Raw genomic sequence first — 26,675 nt, 5'->3', positions numbered from 1 at the left:
GCTGTGCAATGAACATTTTGGTACATGACTCTTTGAATTTTGGTTTTCTCAGGGTATATGCCCAGTAGTGGGATTGCTGGGTCATATGGTAGTTCTATTTGTAGTTTTTTAAGGAACCTCCATACTGTTCTCCATAGTGGCTGTACCAATGCACATTCCCACCAGCAGTGCAGGAGTGTTCCCTTTTCTCCACACCCTCTCCAGCATTTATTGTTTCTTGATTTTTTGATGATGGCCATTCTGACTGGTGTGAGATGATATCTCATTGTAGTTTTGATTTGCGTTTCTCTAAAGATTAATGATGTTGAGCATTCTTTCATGTGTTTGTTGGCAGTCTGTATATCTTCTTTGGAGAAATGTCTATTTAGGTCTTCTGCCCATTTTTGGATTGGGTTGTTTGTTTTTTGGTTACTGAGCTGCTTGTGCTGCTTGTAAATTTTGGAGATTAATCCTTTGTCAGTTGCTTCATTTGCAAATATTTTCTCCCATTCTGAGGGTTGTCTTTTGGTCTTGTTTATGGTTTCCTTTGCTGTGCAAAAGCTTTGAAGTTTCATTAGGTCCCATTTGTTTATTTTTGTTTTTATTTCCATTTCTCTAGGAGGTGGGTCAAAAAGGATCTTGCTGTGATTTATGTCATAGAGTGTTCTGCCTATGTTTTCCTCTAAGAGTTTGATAGTTTCTGGCCTTACATTTAGGTCTTTAATCCATTTTGAGCTTAGGTAAATTGATTTTTAACAAAGTTGCCAAAATAATTAAATGGGGAAGGGAAGGTGTTTTCAACAAATGGCTTAGAAATGGCTTCGGTCAGCTGTTGGCTAGGGCCTTCGCCATCTAGCTTGACCAAGGATGGAAGATTTATTTCTAATGTGGCTCACTCAAATGGCTGATAAGATAGTACTGACTGTGGTTGGGAGGCCTCAGATCCTCTCTCTGTAGGCTCTCCGCAAGCCTGCTTGAGTGTTGTGTTCAAATGAGACTGGCTTCCCTCCAGAAGAGCAAGGGGCCTTTTATGCCTTAGCCTCAGAAGTCACACATTATCACTTTTGCTGTATTCTATTAGTTATACAGACCAACCCTGATTCAATGTGGGAAGAAACTAGGTCTACACAAGGACATGAATACACAAGGAGGCAAGAAACATTGGGGTTATCTTGGAGTCTGGCTAACACATTGAGAAGAGTCTCACATCCAGAACATATAATGATCAGTAATAAAAAGACAAACAACCCAATTAAAAATGGGCAAAAGACTTGAACAGATACTTCCCAGAGAAGGATATATTAATTGTCAATAAACTATTAAAAATGGGCAAAAGACTTGAACAGATACTTCCCAGAGAAGGATATATTAATTGTCAATAAACTATTAAAAATGGGCAAAAGACTTGAACAGATACTTCCCAGAGAAAGATATATTAATTGTCAATAAACTAAGTGCTTAAAACACTTGGTCATCAGGGAAATGCTCAAAAAAACCACAATAAGATACCACTAAAATGGCTAAATTAAAGAAACTGGCCACATAAATGTTGACAATGATGTGGAGCAACTAGAACTCTCATACATTGATGGTGCAAGTAAAAGAAGTACAACTTTGAGGAAAGTCAAAATAGCCAAAAACTGAAAAGTGCCTGTTTAATCATTAAAGGAATGAATAAATTGTGATATTACTTGTGTGCATTATTATATGCACAATATAATTATATGCAAAATAAATTGCATAAATTATTTACTTTTAATATTTTTAATTTTATTGGTGAGTATTATACTGCTCTGCAATAAAAATGAATGATTTACTGATAAATAGAGTGTGGATGAATCTCCCCAACATTATGCTGAACCATAGAAGCTGGACATCAAAGAGTATATACTGGTGATACCATTTATAGTAAGTTCTAGAAAAAGCAAAACTAATCTGTGGTGCAAAAATATGGTGGGAATTAACTGTGGAGGGGCATAAAGGAAACATCAGGGATGGCGGAAATGTTCTATAACCCAAATATATATCTGGGTTACTCAGATATGTATTTATAAAACTCATTGAATCATATATTGGATTTGTGCATTTCACCATAGGTAGATTTTACTTAAAACTGTAACAGATATTGAACTCTAGATGATACATTCGTTTTTTGCAGGGATAATTAGCAATTGTGAAACTATCTTCCTTGTATTCTAAGCTTGAGCAAATGAGTAAATATATTGTGGATAATGGGAACCAGATTTCTCTCTGTTGCAGAAGGGAGTAACATGTGTGTAAAGGGCAAGACTAAATTGTGCTCTGTGGTATTAGAATGGAATTAGAGATATCATTATGAATTCATAGTTTATAATAGCTATAATAGATATGAACGTAATCATGAGGAAACAGCAGCCTAATTCGAATTGAGGGATATTTTACAACATAATTCACCTGTACTTTTCAAATTGTTCCAGGTCAAAAAGTATAAAGAGACCAAAATTGGCAGAGTAGGTAATGCCAAAACTACACACCTCCACTAAGACAATAATTAAGGTAGTGAAAACTGTCAATCAGCTTTTTCAGATCTGTGGAATCTAACTAATCAGACTTTAAGCAACTAAGGGAATGCTTAAAGAAGAAAGAAGCTGCTGAAATTTGGTAAGAGAATGTTGTGGTGTTTTAACTTATCTGATGACCACCCCCCACCCCCCAGCACAGTGGCAGCCATAAAGATTGTGCGTTCTTGGTATAGCTCCCTGGTGCCAGAGTGGGCAGGGCAGACCTTGTTTTCAGAGAATGTGAATGTGGGCCTTGACCTGTCTGGCCAATGAGGAATCAGCTTGTGGGTTTGTGTTTGTTTTGCCTACCTTGGAGCTTTCTTAAGGCTGGGGTGACCTCCCAGGTGGCATTTGTTAAAAGCATAAAGGTAAATACTAGCCACAGCAGCTGAAGACAAGCAGCAGACAAACCAAAACAGCTGGGAAAGAAGAGCCTGCAGCAGGAGATAGGTGAGAGAACAAGGACTTTGAAATGCTCTACCATATACTGGTGAATCTGGACGGCCATGTGCACACCCAGGGCCAAATGAATACTTAGAGGAAACCCCAACAGACCCTAACCTTTCACTTCTGGCTGATGTTTAGCTTCCAAGCAAGCAAGAAATGAAGGCAAGGGCAGAATTATAAATAGTGACTAAGCATTGAAAGAATGCCAACGCAGAGCCAGTCTGCAAGGATCTTGAGAGGTTTTTTTCCCCCCCACCCTTTGGATCCAGGAACTTAAGGAAATCTCTGTCAAATCAGTAGCTGACTACTAAGGTATGAAACAGAGACTTGAGTGACCATGCTGGACAAAGTATTTACAAAAGAATTTACAAAAATTATTAAAGAAATGGCTACAACCCATGCAAGCAGCAACAACAAACCCTGAGGAGGTGAGAGAATCCTATTTCCAGAATTACCACATTGTAATATACAAAATGTCCGGTTTTCAAAAACATTATGCTTGTAAAGAAACAAAGTATGGCCCAGGAAAAAAAAAGGAATAGGAACTATCCTTGAGAAAGCTCAGATATTGCAACTTATTACAGACAGACTTTAAATCAACTGTCCAAAATATACTCAAAGAGCTAAAAGAAACTACAGGCAATGAACTTAAAGGAAACAAGGAGAATGATGTATGAACTAATAGGAAAAAATAGATAGAAATTATAAAAAGGTATCAAATAGAAATTCTGGAACTGAAAATTTCCTATAGCTGAAAGGAAAATTTTAGTGAAGGGGTTCAACAGCAGATTTGAATACACAGGAAAAATGATTAGTGAACTTGAAGATAGGTCAATTAATATTTTCCAGTCTGAGAAACAAAAGAAGAAAATGAACAGAGCTTATGAGACCTATGTGACACTACCAAGTGTGCCACATATGTACAATAGGAATCTCAGAAGGCAAGGAGAGAGAAAAGGGGTCAGAAAGAATATTTGAAGAGATAATGGCTCAAAACTTTCCAAATTTAATGAAATATATGAATCTACCTATCCAGGAAGCTAAATAACTCCAATAGGATAAACTCAAAGAGACCCACACTGAGATACATTATAATCAAACTGTCAAAAGCTAAAGACTGTGAATCTTGAAAACAGGAAGAGAGAAGCAACTTTCCACACACAAACTATACACAATAGGATTAACAACTAGTTTCTCATCAGATACCATGAAGGCCAGAAGGCAGTGGGATGACATATTTAAAGTGCTGAAAGAAAAATAAAATTGTCAACCAAGAATTCTATACCTGCAAAATTATCCTTCAGAAGTGAAGGAGATAGATATTAAGCCATTCCCAGATAAACAAAAGTGGAGGAGTTTGTTGCTAGTAGATCTACCCTACAAAAAATGCTAAAAGTAATACTTAAGGCTGAAAAGAAAGGACACTAGATAGTAACTTGAAGCCATATTGAGAAATAACACCAGTACCAGTAACAACATAGGTAAATATAAAAGCCAGCATTAGTTTATTTGTGGTTTATAACTCCTATCTATCCCTCTGTAATTTGAAAGACAAATGCATGAAACAGTAATTATCAATCTATGTTAATGGGCACACTGTATAAAAATATAATGTGCAAAAATAACATAAAGGGAAATGGAACTCTACAAGAACAGAGTTTTTTAATACTATTGAAGCTAAGTTGGTATTTATTCAAACTAGGTTGCTGTAAATTTAAGATGTTAATTGTAATCTGCAGAGTGACCACTAAGAAAATAACTAGGTATGGTTCCATTTATATGAAATATCCAAAAATATGAATTCATAAAGATGGAAAGCAAATTAGTGATTTCCAGGGGCTAGAGGGAGGGGGCAGTGGGATGTGACTGCTTAATGGATAGGGGTTTCCTTCCAAATGGGGTTATGAAAATGTTCTGGAACTATGTAGTGGTGATGGTTACATAACATTGTGATTGTACTTAATACCACCAAATTTTACGCTTTAAAATGGTTCCGTGGGGGCTTCCCCGGTGGCGCAGTGGTTGAGAGTCCGCCTGCCGATGCAGGGGACGCGGGTTTGTGCCCCGGTCCGGGAGGATCCCACATGCTGCGGAGCGGCTGGGCCCGTGAGCCATGGCTGCTGAGCCTGCGCGTCCGGAGCCTGTGCTCCGCAACAGGAGAGGCCACAACAGTGAGAGGCCCGCGTACCACAAAAAAAAAAAAAAAAATGGTTCCGTGGTAAATTTTATGTTATGTACATTTTACCACAGTTTTTAAAAATTATAAAAATGTAAGCAGTGTGGTACTGGCATAAGAATAGACACAAGGATCAATGGAATGAAACTGAGAGTCCAGAAATAAACCCACATATATATGGTCAATTTATTTTCATCAAGGGTGCCAAGACCATTCAGTGGTGAAAGAATAATCTTTTCAACAAATGGTAGGGGGTCAACTGGATATCACATGCAAAATAGTGAAGTTGGACCCCTACCTCACATTAATACAAAAATTAACTCAAAATAGATCAATGACCTAAATATAAAATCTGAAATTACAAAACTTTTAGAGAAACAGGGGTGAATCTTCATGATCTTGGATTTGGTGATGGAGTCTTAGATATGACATCAAAAGCACAAGTTATAAGAGAAAAAAATAGACAAATAGAACTTCATCAATATTTAAAATTTGTGTACACCAAAGGGCATTATCAGGAGAGCGAAAAGGCAATGAACAGAATGAGAAAACATATTTGCAAACCCTATATCTGATATGTTTAGTGTATAGAATATATTGATATAATGAAACTTAAAAAACTCAACAACAGAAAGACAAATAACCCAACTCAAAAATGGGCAAATGATTTGAATAGAGATTTCTCCAAAGAAGATAATACAGATGGCCAACAGACACATGAAAAGATGTTCAACATCATTAGGCACTAGGGAAATGTAAGTCAAACCTTAATAACATACCATTTCACACTCACTGGGATGGATATAATTTTAAAAAAAAAGGAAAGAAAAAGAAAATCGAGGATGTGGAGAAATAGGAACCCTTTTACATTGCTGGTATTAATGCAAAATAGTGTAGCCGCTGTGGAAAACAGTTTGGCTGTTCCTCAAAAACTTAAACATAGGGGTATGATACGACTCAGCAATTCCACTCCCAGGTATATACCCAAAACAACTGAAAGCAGATAGTGAAACAAATACTTGTACATGAATGTACATGGTAGCACTATTCACAATAGCCAAAAGGTGGAAGCAATCCAAATATCCTTCAGTGGGTGAATGGTTAAAACAATTTGTGGTATATATACAATGGAATATTATTTGGCGATAAAAAGGAATGAAGCACTGATTGATGCTACAACATGGATGAACCTACAAAATATGATATGTGAAGCCAAACCCAAAAGGCCCACACATTTTATGGTTAAATGGTTAAAATGGTGAATTTTATGTCATGTGAATTTTACCACAATCAAAAATAATAATAAGCCTCCAAAGGAAAAAGTAAAGATGGGCATAAACCTCCAAAGGAAAAAATAAAGATGGGCAAAGAAAGCTGTTTCAGATTAATGGAGATTAAAAAGACATGACAACTAAATGCCATTTATGATTGTGGACTACATCCTGGACTGGGGGGAAGATAGCTATAAAGGAAATTATTGGGACAGTTCACTAAATTTGATAATAGACTGTGGATTAGATAATAGTATGTATCAGTATTAAATATCCTGGTTTTATGAAATATATACTGTAATATGTAAGAGAATGTCTTTGTTCATAGGAAATATATACTGAAGTATTTAAGTGTAAAGGGGCATATGTCTCCAACTTTCAATATGGTATAAAAGAAAACATGTATCTACATAAAATGAAAAGCAAATAGAGTGATAACATAAACTGTTGGTGGTTCTGAGTAAAAAGCATATGAGAGTTCCTTATATGGATCTTTCCACTTTTATGAGTTTGAAAGTATATCAAAATAAAAAGTTGTGGACAAACTTGGATTTTTCTTTTTATCTTCTGAGCAGCAGCATAGTCCAGATGGTTCTTAGAAAAATAATGTTAGATATGCTTTTTTGGCTTATCTGCCTCATTTCAGTTTGTCCTTAGACTTTTGTCTGTTTCTCAACTTCTGGATCGCAATATATTATTTATTTTATTTGCTTATAGCAGTCTCTCCGTAAGATTATTACATAATTAATACGGGTTACTCAGCTTCTATACAAATTTATTCTGCCTAGTAATGGTATGCCTTTGACAGCCTGTTCTCATTTTGTGTATTTTTTCTTACTCACATGCTTTACTTTTGCAGTATCTTGGATAATGTTAAAAATGTACATTGTTCTCTTTTGAGAAATTAAAATATTAACTTCCCAGTGAACAGCTTTGCTGCTCTTTTCATCCAATAGCCTTCTTTTGTCTGAAATTTGTGTTTAATCTATTGGTAGATGATCAAGTGTGATATGAGATCTAACCTTAATTGAACATATTGGACTGTGGGCTCATTTTTGGTTTTGGCTCAAAGACGTAATCTCTAAATTCTGTCAGGCCGGACCAGGCTTTCTGCCCATCACAAATGAGTCAGAAGCACTTTCCTAAGTAGAAACTACCATCAAAACCTCTTACCACTTTGCAGGCGTTCAACTATGGATTTTTGCCTGTCCATGGTTACTGTTTCCTATTACAAGCAGATATCCAGTAGAGGCTGTTTTGAGTGGGTTTACTAAGAAGATCATGATGATTCATTTGGTACTTGTGTCTTCAATTGGTTAACCAGTTTTCTTTCCTTTGTGGTGTATGATGGGACCTTCACTAGACAGAGGTAACCTATTGGATAGTTGTGTACCTGGATGGTGGTGTGGTGGTGCTTGCTGGTTTAATTTTCATGATACTCCTCCCAAGGTTATGCTTGCAGTGCTGCTTCTTATTTTGTGCTTGCATGATATTATTACTTTGATTGTGCTTTGTTGGTTTTGGGTTTTTAAAACCTCCTATTTCTTTTTTTGGTACCCAGAATAATTCCTGAAATTTCTTTGGTTGGTCCAGAACTTATGGAAATGTGTTTCAAGTCTAACTCTTTGGTGGATCCTTTTCAGTTTTTGAAAGTATCTTCAATGTCACCACTAAGTTTATGGTTTGGTAGCAAATCAGAAAACAGGGTAAGTTTCCTTAAACACCCAGGAAGAGACTGCTTCCCAGATAGACCATTACTGAACCTGAGAATTAACTCTCTTTGTGAGCTTTATAGATTAAAGAAAATAAATACATACTTAGAGTAAAAGCTAAGTTTTGGGAGAGTTTCTTCAAATAGCTGAAATTTAGGAGCCTCCATCAAGGTCACAGTAAATATAGTTAAATTAACTCATGCCTAAAGTTTGGTGTGTGTCTGACTTGACATTATATTTCAGAGATGCTGTTTACTTTGTAAACTGTTCTACATTCCCAAACTAAGGTTCTTGGGGTTCATAAGGTAAAAGTTAAAATTAGCATTTCAGAAATTAGTTTTCTGAGCATTTGTGTGGGTGTTTACAATAGTTGCTTACCTCTTCATTTCTCATTACTAGTTGTATAGTTTCTCTTGGGCATTTAGAACTGATTTTATTTTAGTTTTTCTTTTTTTTTTCTCTACCTTATATACCTCTATAGAAAAAGATTGTTGTAGATTGTTTTTCAAACTAAGAGATAAAACCAGCCCTGAAGTGGGCCTGTTATATGTTAAATGGAAGTTCATAAAATTGAAAATTTTATTCCATTGTTCACATTAAACCAGTGTTGAAACAAACAAACAAAATCATCTTTTTTCTTATAATTTTAATCATCTTAAAAACTGTAAAGGATCCATTAATTTGGAATGGCCATCAGAGAAGTGCTTATGATAAATAGCATAAAACTGTCAGATAAATGGTGATTCATCTCTAACTATTTATATTCTCATTCTGTTATATCTTCTTTTTATCTTTTGGTGGAACCCATACATTCAATAGAAAATTGCCCAGGAACGAGAAAAATTTGCTGATGAAGGCAGTATATTTTACACCCTTGGAGAATGTGGACTCATATCCTTTTCAGACTACATTTTCCTTACGACTGTTCTTTCTAGTAAGTATAAACTTTTCTTATTATTCATTTATAGGGAATATATAGGACTGTAAAAAGAGTTAAGTCGATTGGAGGGGGAAACAAGGCATGTTTGCAAAGTTAATGAATGATAAGTTACATCAAATTTCATTTCGAGTTCTCTGTAACTTGTATATAGAACCACCTGAGAAAGAGGAAGGAAAATAAAGTTAAAAGGTAAAGTTAAAAGAACAAAACTGTGAAGTCACATCTACTTTTAACTGTTTTAAGCTCAAGATAAATTATATATTGCCTACTCCTCTAGCCCTAATTAATGTTTATACTTCCTCAGTAAAACACATATTGATCTAGTATTTCCTCTACTAAAGAAGAAGATTGGCTCGGTTGTTCTAATTGTGTTCAATATTAATTTTTCAACCTTGGAAGATAACTTCTTAAAACACAGAACTCAAATTTGACTCATTTAGAGCACTGATGAATTTCTAATTTTTCTAAGCTAAACAATTTTGTTGATTAGTATGCTACTATGAGTGTTCTTAGTATTATTTTCCTTTAGTGTGACTTTTTTTAACCATTCAAAAAAAAAAAAAAGTATGTCTCTAGCTCTCTGTGTACATTCTATTAAAATCTACCTAAATTGATCCAAAGAGGTCTGATTTATATATTTCAAAGAAGTGATTCTCAATTTTTTTTCCATGGGGGAACATATCAAACAAAAATAACCATATCTTCCTTCCCTTCTCCAGGCTAGGCATCTATAAAGATAAAACTATAAACAGTTTTCCAAACTTATGGTTACCAGGGGGGAAGGGGTGGGGAGGGATAAATTGGGAGATTGGGATTGACATATACACACTATTATATATAAAATAGATAACTAATAAGGACCTACTGTATAGCATAGGGAACTCTTCTCAGTACTCTGTAATGACCTATATGAGAAAAGAATTTAGAAGAGAGTGGATATATCCATATGTGTAACTGATTCACTTTGCTGTGTAGCGAAATTAACACAACATTGTAAATCAACTATACTCCAATAAAATTTTTTTTAAGAACTATAAACAGTTTTCAATAAATGACATACACGGTTCCTGCCATAGCTATGACTACTCTTCACTCTTCTTCCCTCCAATTGACAGAAAAATGAAGAAATATAGACTAATAGGCCTTACCACAGCTGTCTTAGGCTACCAAAGTATCTGAATAAATTTGTAGTGGACCACTGCTCTAGCAACGTAGATGTGCATTGACTTGTTATGAAGATCCAAGATAGTAAACTAAGAGCACTTTTTTGATCTTAAACTGTGTATTATTAATTATTATTTTGGTGTGTTTTCAAAACAGACTTCAGTTCAAATTCTGGTCCCACCACTTCTTACCTGTGATTAAGTGTCAGGAGAACCACAGCAGAATCTTCAGAATACTTTGCACACTGTGTAGCTCCGTAAATTTAGGTTAAAAAAAAAAAGGTCACATTGACCTGTGAGTTCTGGAAACCCCTCCAAGTAACTCTACAGGTCTGGGCGCCTTTACTTACTGGTGTTCAGCTCCTGGCTCACCATGGTGAGTAATTTACCAAAAAATGCTTAATATTACAATATCATATACTTTCTATATTTGTCAGGAATGAGGAAATTATGATGATATGATTTTAAGATTTTCTCTTTATCACTAGTTTTAAGCCTTTTGATTATTATTTGCTTTTAGTATTTCTCAACCTTAGCACTACTGATGTTTTAGGCAGGATAATTCATTGTTGTGAGGGCTGTCCTGTGCATTATAGGATGTTTAGCAGCGTTCCTGGCCTCTACCCGTTAGATGCCAGTCACACACACTCTTCCCCTCCCAGTTGTGACAAACAAAAGTGTCTTCAGAAATTGTCAAATGTCCCCGGGGGAGTAGGAATGGGGAGGAATAATCCCTGGTTGAGAACCACAGATGTGGTTTTTAGCAGTGTTGTTTGGTTTCGGTATTATTATGTACCTCGAAATAGTGTTCTTTATGTTTCTTGTCTTGGGATTCTTGGAGTTTTGGGGTCTGTGGGTTTAATAATTTTCATCAAATTTGGAAAAATTTCAACTTATTTCATCAAATACTTTGCTTCCTCATCCTCTCCTTTGAGGACTTCAATTACACATATATTTTCCTCATATCAACCCTATAATGTTTGTAGTTTATTATCTTCATTTTGAAATTGAGGCATACACAAGATTAAAGAACTTTCCTCATGTCCCACAGTAAGTAGATGATTCAGGGTTTGAACCCAGGCCATCCCATCATATGTGCTTCTGTCACTTGGCTTTACTGCTGTGGTCACATTTTCAGTAGTGATAAGCCATAGCTTACCATAGTGCCTCTTCTTTCTCTAAGGCTGGGCTGTGGAAAGGCTCGTCATAAAACTCTCCTGTAGATAATGGGCAGTTCAAGCATCCTTGCAATCTGAATGTTGTACACTACATTGTTTATTTAACAAGACATGGAGGAAAATATGCCACAGAAATGACATTGAGACAAGTTATTTCCCACATTCTAATTGCTGCTAGGACGATAAGAAATGAGGCACTCAGTGGATCAACTTCTTTGTGGATAACAAGGAATCATTACATCTAAATACACTAAATTGTTCCCAGGTTGTCCTGCAAGAAGGAATGCAGTTCTTTAAACACGAAAAGCTTGCACTGCTGGTGGGTAAAAAAAACACGAAAAGCTTTGCTAGGGAGTGGCTTGGGACTAGGGGAAGTGCATTAGCATATTTATTCGTCCATTACTCTGGTGGACAACATGGACCCTTCTTGAGATTTCCAGTGGAAAACCAGCCACAGCAACGTGAACAGCATAGCCCAGATAATGCAAGACTGTTGTATTTCTAATTAGCTGGGGTTTTTTTCAAAATTAATAGACTCAGTGATGTTCAAGAAATTGTCATCATTTTGAAGAATATAAACACTCTGCCCAAATGGATTGACACTTGGAACCTCTCAGTACTTTAGAAACTCTACCATGTTGTCTAAAATAAAATTCGACAACCTTATATAGTAAATTATTTGTTTTCTCTCTTTCGATTCATGATTCGTCTCCTAAAAATAAAATTAAGAAAGCTGCTTTACTGGGACTTCCCTGGTGGTCCAGGGGCTAAGACTCCATGCTCCCGTTGCAGGGGGCCTGAGTTTGATCCCTGGTCAGGGAACTAGGTCCCACATGCCGCAACTAAGAGTTCACATGCCACAACTAAATATCCTGCACACGGCAACGAAGATCCCGTGTGCCGCAACTAAGACCCGGTGCAGCCAAACAAATAAATATTTTTAAAAAGGAAAAAAAAAGGAAAGCTGCTTTACTAAAAATGCATGTTATGCAGTGTAATTTCCTGCATTAAATAGAGTTAATTCTTCTTACTTAAACTTTTTAGAAGTTTCATTTTTTTAGCTAAAGAAGAATTTTTTGGACACACCCAGAATAACAACCAATTTGGCAGCAATATCTTTGCTTACAATAAGCAGTGGCATAAATTTCTCACTCTTCTTTGTATGTGCTTTGGATAATGGGGGCCTTCTTTGGCCAGCCTAAAATTTTAAATACCTTTTATTGTGTCATACACACACACTTACGCATACACATCTCCTAAATCCCTTTTTTGCTTTCTTTTTACTCCTTGGCACTTGTCACTATTTAACAGTCTATATAATTGATTTCTTTTTTAAAAAAATTATGTAAGTTTCAGGTGTACAACATTATAATTCAACATCTTGCATACACTACAAAGTGATCACCATCACAAGTCTAGTTACCATCCATCACCATACAGTTAACCCCCTTCCCCTCTGGTAACCACTAATGTGTTCTCTATGAGTTTGTTTCTGCTTTATTTTGTTTCTGCATTTGTTTTTTTAGATTCCATGTGTGAAGGAAATCATATGGTATTTGTCTTTCTCCATCTGACTTAACTTCACTTAGCATAATACCCTCAAGGTCCATCCAGGTTTGACAAGTGGCAAGATTTCATCCTTTTTTATGGCTGAATAATGTTCCATTATATTTATATGTATACCACATCTTCTTTATCCAGTCATCCATCGATGGACACTTAGGTTGTTTCCATGGCATGGCTTTGTAAATAATGCTACATTGAACATAGGGATGCCTATATCTTTGCAAATTAGTATTTTTGTGTTCTTTGGATAACTACCCAGAAGTGGATAATTGATTTATCTTCTTTATTGTCTATCTTCCTACCTAGAATGTAACTGCCTGACAGTGATCATAGGTTTGTAATGATATTCGCTACAAATTTGTAATGATATTCATCACAAGCATATCTACTGTATAAAAAGCATTGTGGCAAAGTAACAAAGCAAGAATTTTTTTTTTCAATTTTCTCCAAAAGGAAGTTTATCAAACATGAGACTTGACTTTGCTGTTTATATCCTGAATTGAGAGCCGTTCTTTTAGCCATTGATGTCCTCAGTCTGCATCACCAATGGAGTGAGGGAAACATGTTTTTAAATTAATCTACTTCTAAATAAGCTTTCTTATAAGAAGTATATATACCTTCTAATACCTACAAGGTTTCTTATAATTCAGAATTCACATATTTGTATCCCCCTCTTACCCTAATCCATAAATTCTCTTGCTTCATACCCTATCTCTCTGATCAGGTTTGAAGGATTAACTTGAAGAGTTGTCAACATGAGCCATAGCATCTGTATTAAGTAGAATATTAAGTATTTACTAAATAACTACTCATTAATAAAATAAATTCAGATTCATTCTAGGCAAGATAAAGAGACTGTTAATAATAATTATTATTAAATAATTTCCAAAGAGCCTTTGATCCTTAAAGTAGGTTAATAGGAATTGAATGAGAGCACAGAAGCATGGCTTAGTTCTCTGCACTAACCAACTACAACATTAGCGATGGTCTTAAATCTTATAGTTGAAGTCAGAGATTTTTCTCCATAACTAGGTACAGAGAAAGGTTGTCAAGGTTTATCTTGAATGCTATATATTATTTATTGATTTGGAGCATTCAATAGCTAATGCTAAGATTCACTAGGTTATGATAATATAACTGGGAATCAGGATCTTTGCCACTGACAGTTATGAAATATTTATTTTTTGTTCTTTGTCTTCACACATTTTCTAACTAAAGTTATTGACCCTGTGGGCTAATAACATAAAAACAGTTCTAGATAGCTTGAGGAGACAATAATAAAATGATCAAAAAGTTGATTATTAAGCATTCTTACTATTTACTATTAATCTTTGAAAAGCCACCAGAAAAATCAAAAGCAAAAAATGCTACGGCATGTTCAGTACCTAGGAACAGACCTAATGAAAATCAGGCATAGGTCAATGTGTTCTGATTTTGATTCCCTCTTTATATTTGAAGGAATTAGTAGAGAAATTTAATTAAGTGGGCTTTCACTGTAGGAGAATTCGATTTACTGACAAACTACATCCTCATTGTGATGCATCTTTCTCACAAATATACAAACCTTTTGGGAAATTACAGCAGCATTCAAGTGAAAGTTTATAATATTTTATTCCTCTTGCCATATTGAAGTCAAGAGCTGATCACAAAGTGTATGTGGCTTGGAGACAGCGGTACCATTCTGTGCCATTCTGGCTAATGAAAATGTTATAGAAGTTATAGATGAAAATAAGCTTTTCAGGTTGAGTGAGTCTGTTGAAAAATATGGGCAAGGACTGTTGGTGGGAATGTAACTTGATACGGCCACTATGGAGAACAGTATGGAGGTTCCTTAAAAAACTAAAAATAGAACTACCATACGACCCAGCAATCCCACTACCGGGCATATACCCTGAGAAAACCATAATTCAAAAAGAGTCATGTACCAAAATATTCATTGCAGCTCTATTTACAATAGCCAGGACTTGGAAGCAACCTAAGTGTCCATCGACAGATGAATGGATAAAGAAGATGTGGCACATATATACAGTGCAATATTACTCAGCCATAAAAAGGAATGAAACTGAGTTATTTGTAGTGAGGTGGATGGACCTAGAGACTGTCATACAGAGTGAAATAAGTCAGAAAGAGAGAAACAAATACTGTATGCTAACACATATATATATGGAATCTAAAAAAAAAAAGCAAGACGGGGATAAAGATGCAGACCTACTAGAGAATGGACTTGAGGATACGGGGAAGGGGAAGGGGAAGCTGGGACAAAGTGAAAGAGTGGCATGGACATATATACACTACCAAATGTAAAATAGATAGCTAGTGGGAAGCAGCCACATAGCACAGGGAGATCAGCTCGGTGCTTTGTGACCACTTAGAGGGGTGGTATAGCGAGGGTGGGAGGGAGGGAGATGCAATACGGAAGAGATATGGGGACATATATATATGTATAACGGATTCACTTTGTTATAAAGCAGAAACTGACACACCACTGTAAAGCAATTATATTCTAATAAAGATGTTAAAAATTTTTTTTAATTTTTAAAAATTAAAAAAAATATATGGGCAAGGCAACATACTGAGATCTGTTAACACATCTAAGGCAGTTACAAATCTGTTTTATTGACACATCAGAGTTGGGGAAGTTATAGAGAAAATTTGGTTTAGCTATTTTCTGTGTAATTTTTGTGTCTAGGATTATCTGCCATTGTCTAATTGATATTATGAAGGGTAAGACAAAGCAGAAAAGGTTAATCTTATTCAGTGGTATTTTACCCTATAAAAAGTGCTTAGAACTTCAGAAAGACTCATTTGCATGCCGTAAGGCCAAAAGTATTATATTTCACTGTGTTTACCATTAACTTCTTTCGCTAGCATAACCTGTTCTTAACTCATTGATTTTGTAATAATGTAGCTTCTATCAAAACAATAAAATAATGCATTTAGATATATTAAACGTTTATGAAGTTAAATTCATTTTGAGCCAGAGATTTATTTGAATGTGTCATTTCAGTAGAGACCGTTGTTACAGAAAGTTGAAGCATTTACATCTTTGTATCAACAACCACACAAGAATTTTGTTCACATTAACAAGAAATAAGTGGTGTTTGTGTTTAACTCTCTCAAATCTCCTTGTGACTATACTAGAAGATCAAACTATTTCATCTGCAAAAGGAAGTTTATCCTTTGGGAACAATTGCTTGAGATTTGTTCTGAGGGTTCACAAGGCGAAGGGGAGAACAGAGACTAAAGAAGCAAAATGGTGGCTTATACAAAAATAAGGTCTAAATGTATTTTGACTGTATCTTGAGGAAGATTTTATAATTTTACACCCATTAGAAAATCAGTTCTTATTAGCCTTTTCATGCTTTTTATGAATAGTTTTATTTGAATTGATCCATTTTCATTTTTTAAAATTGTAATATTGTAATAATTCTAATAGAATTCTAATATTGACCTAAATCTTATGGAAATCTGGTTGAGACCACATGATTTCTATAGCTCTACGCTTTCAATACAAGTAGTCAAGATGGGCCTCTTTTCTAAAAAAAAAGAGTATTTTTTAAAAATTTATTTATCTTAATTTATTTTTGGCTGTGTTGGGTCTTTGTTGCTGCACACAGGCTTTCTCTAGTTGTGGCGAGCAGGGGCTACTCTTTGTTACAGTGCGTGGTCTTCTCATTGGGGTGGCTTCTCTTGTTGCAGAGCATGGGCTTTAGGCACATGGGCTTCATTAGTTGTGGCACACGGGCTCAGTAGTTGTGGCTCCCGGGCTCAAGAGCACAGGCTCAGTAGTTGTGGCACATGGGCTTAGTTGCTCTGTGGCATGTGGGATCTTCCCGGACCAGGGCTTCAAACCCGTGTCCTCTGTGTTGGCAGGCAGATTCTTAACCACTGTGTCACCAGGGAAGTCCCAACAAAAGAGTATTGAGTGAGGTAATTAAGAGTGTTTTCTATACGCTCTATGAGCTGATGCTGCCACTAAAATTATTATTATGTCTGCATACATTTTGTCTTCTCTTGAATGGCTTATATTGGCCTGTAAAGCTTTCTGCCACTTTTCCAGGGAGCCCCTTCTCTGTGATATATGAGATTCGTATAGGAGCTCTAGAACAGAGAAGAGGAGGAGATATGCCCTTGGTTTTCCTTCTCTGCTCCTTAGGTTCTCGGAAAGGAAGGCCTAACAGGAGAAGGCTTCCTTCTTTCTTATGTCTCATTTATCAATGGGAGAAAATTCCTGAAGCAAGAAAAGTAAAACTCCAAATAGGCTACATTCTCTGCCTTCTAGAAAGTACCCTAACCTATAACATTATTATTTATTATAATATTATTATTATTATAGCATATCTCAGCTAAGATTTTACTTGTTTTAAACATCAGAATTTTAAAAACTCTTTTACATTGAACTGTGAATGAATTATGGTACCTCATAACAGCTCCAGAGGTATTTGTTAATTCGAAGGAATTTCTAATTGATGCAAGTTTAGACAGTGTCTGTGTTATCACTAAATAATATCTTGAAGTAGGAACTATGCCATATATATGGCTTTGTATCTCCAAAGTACCTAACGCTGTATCTTACTAATACTAGTCATTCCAAAAATATTTGAATGAAAGGATATTTGAGATGTGGCTTCTTTGGGTCTCTTCTAGGTAGAAAGGTGACCCAGCCACCCTTCCATCTCCATACATTACAGTGTCAAATGGATCTCAGTTTACCTTCCTGCCAGAGTCTTCCCTTCATTTCCCAAGAACAGATTATAGAAACTTCCCTTCTTATAACTCACCTAACATCTGTCCTATCCTCCTCAGCCTCTACCATGTCTTGTTTTGTTTATGATTGGGGTGGCTCTGTAGGAATTCAGCCCTCAGTAATTGATGATGTGTAAAAATCTTTGCTGTGGTCTATGAGTCCCACTTTTTTGCATTGTTTGCCTCTTAGAAGCTGGACTGGAATCAAATGTATCTGTCCATTCTATATGTCTGACTTTTCCCAAAAACCCACAACTTAATAGTATTTGGTTATGCTTAGGCTTCATGATGTGTTGCTTACCTATTCCTGGAATAGCTTTAGAAAATGCTTATTTGTTATGCTGAAGAATTTGAAGGTGCGAAAAGGAAACCAGGGAAAGAAATAGTGGTTGTCATGGAATGGTTTACCTAATCACTATCCCTTCTGGAGAAGGTATCCAGCCCAGTATCTGGCACATAATAAGTACTCCATGTGTATTTGTTGGCTAAGTATCTAAGAATTTTTCTGAGTAGTTACTTTAGTATACATACTAAAATTTTATATTGCTCCAAGTACCCTTAGCATCCTGCCTAGTATTTAAAACTTTTAAAATTATAGCTATTCTCTATCTATATATACATGATGAAAGCTAGAAAATTAATTAGAATAGAAAATTTTTTTCTATTTAGACACTAAACTAAAGTAAAATAGTTTTTTGGGTGAACACCAAACTAAGTCACATGTAAAGAGGGTCCTTCAAAATGAGCATAAATTAAGTATCAAATATCCAATCTCTTTTTTAAAGCAGCTAATTGTAAGCATGTATTCATTAAGTTGTATCTTGGCATAAGTGTGGCTCTTATTAAGCACATGGAATGGAATGAAACCACATAGAATGAAATGAATGTCAAGCAGATGATTATTTTTTTTTAGATCTCTGAAGATAGGGGTGGGGAATCTATCACACAGGCATATGTAACTTGGGCATAAAAATAGTAACATGTATTTGAAGAAAATATATTTCGAAAGAACGTGACCTTAATACAAGGCTAAAACACTGGCATGCCTTTTAGAATTTATCTCCCAGGAACTCTTGGGGAATCAAAGCTTTTTGACATCTCTGGCATTGAATACTCTTCCTGTAGCACAACTGTCAAATAACAGTGTTAAGGAAGAGCAATTTAAATGAAGGACTGTTTCTGGCAGCTCTCTGAAGGTCATGCAGTAAGTAAGGCTGAGGTATAACTCAAAGACAGGTTATGTACTGTGAACTATGAACATTAGCTATTTCTTTTCTTCAGGTGTAAAATTTTATTTAGAGATATATAGATAGATATATAAGCATATAAATTTTATATATAAATATAAAATATTTTAGAATCAGGGCTGAAGTGTATTTTCTAAAAAAGATGTAAATGGAAGAAGAGCAGTAGTTCAAAGGAATAAGTGTCTATACAGCTAAAACCTTGCTGAAGGAATTCAGAAACATTTCACAATCTTATGAAGTTTTTAAACTCAGGTTTTTGACAGGTAGTGTTTCATATTATTTAGAAAACCTTGCCAGTTGACAGTAAATAAATAAATCACACTGAGACACAATAAAAAATAAAGAACTCTCTCTGTAGCTATTGCTGGTGGTAAGCTCATAGTAACGTCTTTTGTGGTTTCTTTCATTGTCTTAGGATTTTCAAATAAAAGCAAGACTAAGTCAATACGAATTTTAAGTCTGTTCTAAGAATATACGTTCAATTTCTCAGTGTTTTTTCCTTATGGTCAAAATCTGTTAAAGTAGAAACATGGGTCTTCCAACCAAATCCTTCCAATTAGTGCTGCTAGGAATAGCAACTTAATTCCCTTCCTCCTACCCCATATTCATGGGGTCCTGGCTACCCTGTGGCTGACTATAGACCTGTAAATCAAAGGTTATGGGTTTGTCTAGGAGCTATACAAAGTGTAGGCATCGTGGCTCTACCTTGCATCTCAGGCAGCTTTACCACCTGGTCTACCCTACAGTTAAACTAGCTTAGACTTGGGCTTAGTCCTCAAAACTACATGGGGTAGTCTTTCCTAAACTGAGATCACTCTCAAAGGTGTAAAGGACTCCAAGAAACTAGGATAAAGATTAGCATTGTTTACCTCTTTTGAAGGGGCGATTAGTTGTTCCTCCTCTCATTTGACTACCAAATCCATAGTGTACCCAAAGCTCTTTGTGCATCAGAATTAACTATTGGAATGACACTTAAATTTAATTGACAGTATACTGTTGGTGAAAGTATAAAATATTAACATGCTTTTTTAGAATCTTGGCAGTGTTTCCCAAACACTTTCATTAAGTGCTTACACTTTGGCCCAGCAATTGCAATTCTACAAGTTTAGACTAATAAAATGATCACATGTATAATGATGTTGATGGTCAAAAAATAAATTGGGAAGAACTCAAATATCAAACAGATGGCTGAACAAATTACAATAAATCTATGCAATGAAATTTAATACAGCATTTCATATATGTAATGCAGAGATTTATTAGCATAGAAAACTGTTCACAATATACTGAGTCAGAACATACATATTGTGCGATTCCATTTTGGGAAAAGAAAAAGTGTGTGTGTGTGTCGAGTACGTGTGTGTTTTTTAAAATAGCCTGAATATTTGCATTTCATCTGTCAGCAAATTCTGTCAGCTCTACTTTGAAATAATCCAGAATCCCACCATAAAATCACATCATCCCTCTGCTCAAAATCCCCCAAGGCTTCCATTCTCTCTTGGATTTTAATCTCGAAGTAAAAGCCAAAGTCATTACAGTGGCCTTCAAGGTTCTATGTGCTCTCGCCACCACCATCCCTCTCAAGGAAAACACAGATATCAGTGGGCACTAGAATTCTCTATACTTTTTTTCCTTTTTCTTGTTCTTTTAGCCTTTTCCCTTTTTATTTTAGACACAGTGGAAAAAGGATAGCTACTCTATTGCTAATTAACAACAATAGTTAAGGATGTTTGGGATGATAGCCATAATTTATTAAGCTTCTTTAATGGTTCTAAAACTTTTTCCTTTTTTTAAACACCTCTTAAAATTAATTATTTTTTGTTTTTGAAAGCCTGTCTTTCAGTCATGTCTAGGTTGACTGGTACTGTACAATTCCAAAAGTTTATTTTACTGGTACCTTGGTGTACGGAAATAAAAAAAGATGTTAGATTCTTATAGTGAAAAAACATAGAGGCTTAGAGTACAGTTAAATGTATTTATGTGTCTAGAATTCCTCCATGGGCCAAATACGGTGCACATCCAATCTGTTATTTAGTAGCAAATTAGATACATTAATGCTATGAAGCCCCTAGACAATTATATAATTAAGTGCAGTCTTTGTGTCATTCATCTGTCACAGAGTTGCTTTTAAGCTGAGTGAATATGAATCTATGAGAGAGGGGGTATTGGATGCCTCACATTAAGAAAAGCAATGATGCAAAGTCTAGACTTATAAAGCAGATTAATTAAACCATAATTATTTTCTCCACAGGAGTCACTGCAATGTTTCCTTCAATAATTTTTTTTCAGGTGTAGTCTAAATATAAAGTAATATTTAACTGTTTGATTCTAATGAGAAGAAATTGTCTCATAGACCTAAGGGAATAAACAAATCACATGTTGGGGATTGTTGCAAAATAGTGCATAATTCAACTTGTTTCAGCACCCAGAGGTGAAAATATTCAAAGCAGAGCATAGTTTTATCCTAACACCATTATTCTCACAGATGTTTTGAATAAAAGAAAATCTATTTTCCTTTATTTCTAGCCAAAATAGAGGGTTCTAATAGAACCCTCAAAACAAAACAAGTTGCCTGTTTTGAGTTACCTGTCTTCCTTTTTTTGTTTTTTCTATTTAAAATATTTATTAAATTATTCACATTCAGACTATAATACAGCTTGAAGAAAACAGAGTGAGTTTGGAATGTTTAATTATTAAGCATTTTATAAATGACTCTTGATATGCTGTTAGTAGTTAGTGCTTTTTAATGGAATTTAAAAAAAATCAATATCAGTGATAACAGTTTTAAAAAGAAATCTATTTGGGTTCACCTACTGCACATTAGCATAAACCATACATTGTCATCTATTTATTCCTAAGACTTTAAGAAATTTATTTTGAATTCTTAGGAAAACAACAGAGGTAGTGAAGATTTTATCTGAAATCAGAGCAAATTATTCTGGTAGTTTGGGCAGACTGTAAGTAGTGCTTTCTCTTTGGGCTCATCCGATTGACCCGTGCACCAATACTAACACTCTTTAAAAATGGACTCATTTCAGTATATAAAATAATACAGTGATTCCTGTCTATGTTACTATAGCAACACTAATCTATCCATTTTCATAAAACTATTTCATGTTAGGACAGGAAGCAGAGATAAAAAGACAGTCATGACTTGACCAAGTTCATATCTAGCATTAGGGGCAAAAATGGGGTACTTTTGCTCTAATACTTACAGGTATTTATGAGGAAGAGAGATTCAAAAAAAAAAAGAGAGGGGAGGACAGGAGACTAAGAGTGGTACTGTGTATCAGAAAGAAGCATCTGTCTCCAGATGTTATGCTGTATCATATACAGTCTCTTTCCAGGACAGTGCCTGAGCAGCTGCATTCCTGAGGCTGAGAATCCAGGTCCCTGAAGTTCCTGTTCTAATTTTTGATCTCAGGAAAACAACATTCTTGCTTAGAGACTGAGGAGAAGAAAGAATGTGTAGCAAATTTCCACAGATCACAGTAATGATTGTCTCAGCTGTTGAGCCCCTTGGGCTTGCTGCCTTTGGAGATGGTGAAGCCCTCTTGGATCCTGACTCCGCAGCTTTGCTTTATGAGTGTCCAGACTTTGCATATTTCTTTTTCTGGACTGGGTCTGGAAACCCGCCAGAGTTGGACTGGGTCCGATGTCAGACTCACCTGTCTTTTTCTTTATGCTGAATTCATCAGGAAATCCTTCCCTGGTCTTTTATAGGACTAACCCAGCTCATAATTCTGTTTTGTGCTTGGTTGCACAGGCTTTCCAGCAGTGGAACGTTAGTTGGACACGTGGGGCTTCTTTCTTCCCTGGGTTCTCTCCACAGATGGAAGCCCTTAGATCTCTACCAAGACAAATTGAGAGGAAAATACTGGTCTTTGGTGAAATGTCAAGGTAGACCAAGTTCTCTGCCTTCTAGGAATTTCTTCATCCCCCAAAAATTATTTTCCCTTTCATTGTGCAAAGGGAACACCAACACACATACTACTGGTACTATGTAGTCTAAACGTAATCTAAAATAAGTTCTAGTGGGGAAACTCACAGGCAGAAAAGCAGCAGAATTACCCAGTCCCCATCCACGTGCTATTTAGCAAAAGAAAGTGCTTAGACACAGCTGAAGCACATCAGGGAGAGGGCTCTAAGAAAAAGACAGTGCCCCCCTGACTCTCTCTGTAATTATTGGGATGAGGGCAGGGAACATCTAGGAACATCCAGGAGCTGTGTAACAACAGGAGCATCCTGGTTGACAAAGTGGTCTTGTTAGAAAGAGGGAGCTTCCTGCTGTACAGGTGGCATTAGCCTTTCTTTCGTTGAGCTAATTCAGATCTACAAAGACAGCTTTTTGCTAAGCTACCAAAGGAATATCTATTTGTCTCTTTTCACCCTTCCTTTCAAAAAGACAGTTTCCTTTCTCACAATACAACAAATTTAGATCAAAAAATTTTGAATCCTCATATTAAATGAATTCACACTAAATTGTAAATGACCTATAAATTCCTGTAATAGTTCTAGAAATATTTTCAAGAAGATGCTTGCAAAGCCATAAGATTCCCTAAATGGTGAGGTCCATGCAGTGGACGTGATAGTAGTGTAATAAAATTTTTGAAAATAGGGATATGACCTGATGTTGAAATCTCAGAAACTTCTTTAAACATAAATGGAGACCCAGAAGTGGATTCACCGGAGTGAGGTTTCCACTTGGTGATACCACAAAGATGATGGAATCAGAGACCTCAGCCTCCATTCTCCCACAAAGATCAACAGTTAGCTGTCTACAAACAAAAACAGCTCTGGGAGAGCTCTGGAGTCGACTTAAGAAACTTCATGAACACAGCAGAATGAATAATTTGAGAATATCCACACAAAAAGGAAGGAAAAACAGGTCCATTTACGTGCATCTTCCCAACCACACAAAGGACTCACTTCAGTTTCACCCAGAGACCAGCAAAACTGAGACATATAGAGATGGCTAGGAATAAGGAAGAAGAGCAAGAATACCAATGTAAGCCATGCAGTGGGAGCATCAGGATTGCCAGAGACATGCTCTGTAGAAGGCTCCAGCACCTTTCCCCACTAAACAAACCAATGTCCAGCACAGCTGCCACAGACTTCTGCAGATTACACTGGTTTTTATCCCACAGGTATTTGCACTTGCTGGCACCAGCTCCAGAGTCTCTCCCCAGCCCCTGCTCCACTGGAACCTGGGACCCACACCAGGAGCAAGTCCAGGCTTCTGAGGCTACACAAATGCAAGACTCCAGCCTAGACCCCTACCACTGTGCACATGCTCAGGGCTAACCCCTGCAGCTATGCCCTTGCATGCCGCCAATCTCCATTGCCATGTATGCACCAAGGAAAGATCCTAAAGCCACGGTAGTGCGTGCTGACTGCCAGAGCCACCACAGCCAGAAGTGTGTCTGCAGTTGGCCCTGGCCCTTACTGCTTGCTTTGACCTCCACCACCGCACGTGTGTTTGCAACTGACCTCTGTCACTACACAGGCACCTGTAGCTGGCCCCTACAGCCAAGTGTGTGTACACCACTGGCTCCAACTACCACCATTGTCTACCCTGGTCCCTACCTGCTGGACCTAGAAGTGTCACCCAAGGGCCCCAACAGCCCTTGCAGCCTCTGTGGACCCCCTGCAGTGCTCGCCAAGAACTACACAGTTGTTGATGCTATGGACTCCATCAGTCTGAGCCAATGAGTCACCATGTCCCCCCTGGACCCAGAGATGCCACACACCCCTGCACTTGGCACCCTGCACCACTAGGCCCAAGATCACAGCACACTCCAGTGTGCCCCCATCCTCAGGTGAAGGTTTTCCTTTACCAAAGTCAGCTCATAAAGTCTGGAAAAAATGACTGCTTCTTCAAATGTGCAGATACCTACACCAGGCAATGGGGATCATGAAGAATCAGGGAAAGAAACATGACTCCACCAAAGGAACACAGTAAACTTCCAGTAACTGACCACAAAGAAATGGAGATACAGGAATTGCCTGGCAAAGAATTCAAAATAATTGTTCTAAACATGCTTAGAGAGCCATAAGAAAACACAGATAAATAATTTAACAAAATCAGGAGAAAAAAAAGAGAAGTTCAACAAAAGATAGAAAACAAAAAAGAAGAAAACAGATATTGGAGGTGAAGAATATAATAGTTGAAATGAAGAATTCAATAGAGAGTTTCAACAGCAGACTGAACCAAGCAGAAAAAAAGTATCAGTGAGTCAAACACAGATCATTTGAAAACATCCAAGAGAGGAACAAAAAGAAAAAAAAATGAAAAAGAAGGAAGAAAACCTACTAGACTTATGAGACACCATTAAAAGAAACAACCTAGGACTTCCCTGGTGGCGCAGTGGTTAAGAATCCACCTGCCAGTGCAGGGGACACGGGTTCAAGCCCTGTTCCGGGAAGATCCCACATGCCGTGGAGCAACTAAGCCCGTACACCACAACTACTGAGCCTGCGTGCCACAACTACTGAAGCCTGCATGCCTAGAGCCCGTGCTCCACAACAAGAGAAGCCACTGCAATGAGAAGCCCGCGCACTGCAACAAAGAGTTAGCCCCCGCTTGGTGCAACTAGAGAAAGCCTGCATGCAGCAATGAAGACCCAATACAGCCAAAATAAATTTAATTAATTAATTAATTTTAAAAACCTACACATCATTGGAGTCCTAGAAGGGGAAGAGAGAAAGGTACAAAAAGCTTATTTAAAGAAATAATGGCTGAGACCTTCCCAAACCTTGGGAGAAAGTAGGACATCCAAGTTCACAAAGCTAATAGGCCACCCCAAAATTTCAATCCAAAACAATCTTCTCAAAGACAGATTATAATGAAACTGACCAAAATCAAAGACAAAGACAGAATTTTTAAAGCAGCAAGAGAGAAAAAAAATGTCTCATACAAGTGAACCCCAGTAAGCCTATCAGCTGAATTCTCAACAGAAACCTTGCAGGCCAGGAGAGAACAGAATGATATATTCAAAGTGCTAAAAGAGGAAATCTGCCAACCAAGAATACTTTACCCAACAAATTTGTCCTTCAGAAATGAAGGCAAGGGGCTTCCCTGGTGGCGCGGTGGTTGAGAGTCCGCCTGCCGATGCAGGGGACACAGGTTCATGCCCCAGTCCGGGAAGATCCTGCATGCCATGGAGCGGCTGGGCCCGTGAGCCATGGCCGCTGAGTCTGTGCATCTGGAGCCTGTGCTCCGCAACGGGAGAGGCCACAACAGTGAGAGGCCCGCATACCGCCAAAAAAAAAAAAAAAATGAAGGCAAGATAAATACTTTCCCTAATAAAAGCTGAGGCTCTTCATTACCACTAGATCTGCCTTAAAAGAAATGCTGAAATGAGTTCTTCAAGCTGAAATAGAAGGAAACTAACTAGTAACATGAAACTATACAAAACCCTGATGAAGTTAAGTAGATAGCCAGATTCAGAATACTCTAATATTGCAATATGGTGGCATGTTAACCACTTAATTCTAATATGGAGGTTAAAGGACAAAAGTGTTAAAATTAGCTATAGCTACAATAATTTGTTAATACACAATATAAAATGTGTGTGTTGTGAAATCAAGAACATAAAATGTTGAGGGGAGGAGGGTAGAATTTTTGTATGCAATCAAAATTAAGTTATCAGCTTCAAATAGACTGTTATAGCTACAAGATGTTTTGAGTAAGCCTCATGGTAACCACAA

General features: G+C 36.8%; 1 protein-coding gene across 1 annotated transcript in view; it reads left to right on the top strand.

Annotated features, from left to right (window-relative positions):
- Nucleotides 1-26,675, top strand: part of MICU1 (mitochondrial calcium uptake 1) — a 223,853-nt gene that overhangs the window by 94,341 nt on the left and 102,837 nt on the right. Inside the window, exon 6 of the mRNA XM_024739749.1 lies at nt 8,945-9,059. Coding sequence (XP_024595517.1) covers nt 8,945-9,059 — 115 coding nt within the window. The remainder of the gene's footprint in view (nt 1-8,944; nt 9,060-26,675) is intronic.

This window comes from Neophocaena asiaeorientalis, unplaced genomic scaffold (assembly GCF_003031525.2).
Source record: "Neophocaena asiaeorientalis asiaeorientalis breed wild unplaced genomic scaffold, Neophocaena_asiaeorientalis_V1.1 scaffold501, whole genome shotgun sequence".
Taxonomy (NCBI): domain Eukaryota; kingdom Metazoa; phylum Chordata; class Mammalia; order Artiodactyla; family Phocoenidae; genus Neophocaena; species Neophocaena asiaeorientalis.
This window is presented reverse-complemented; position numbering and strand designations above follow the sequence as displayed.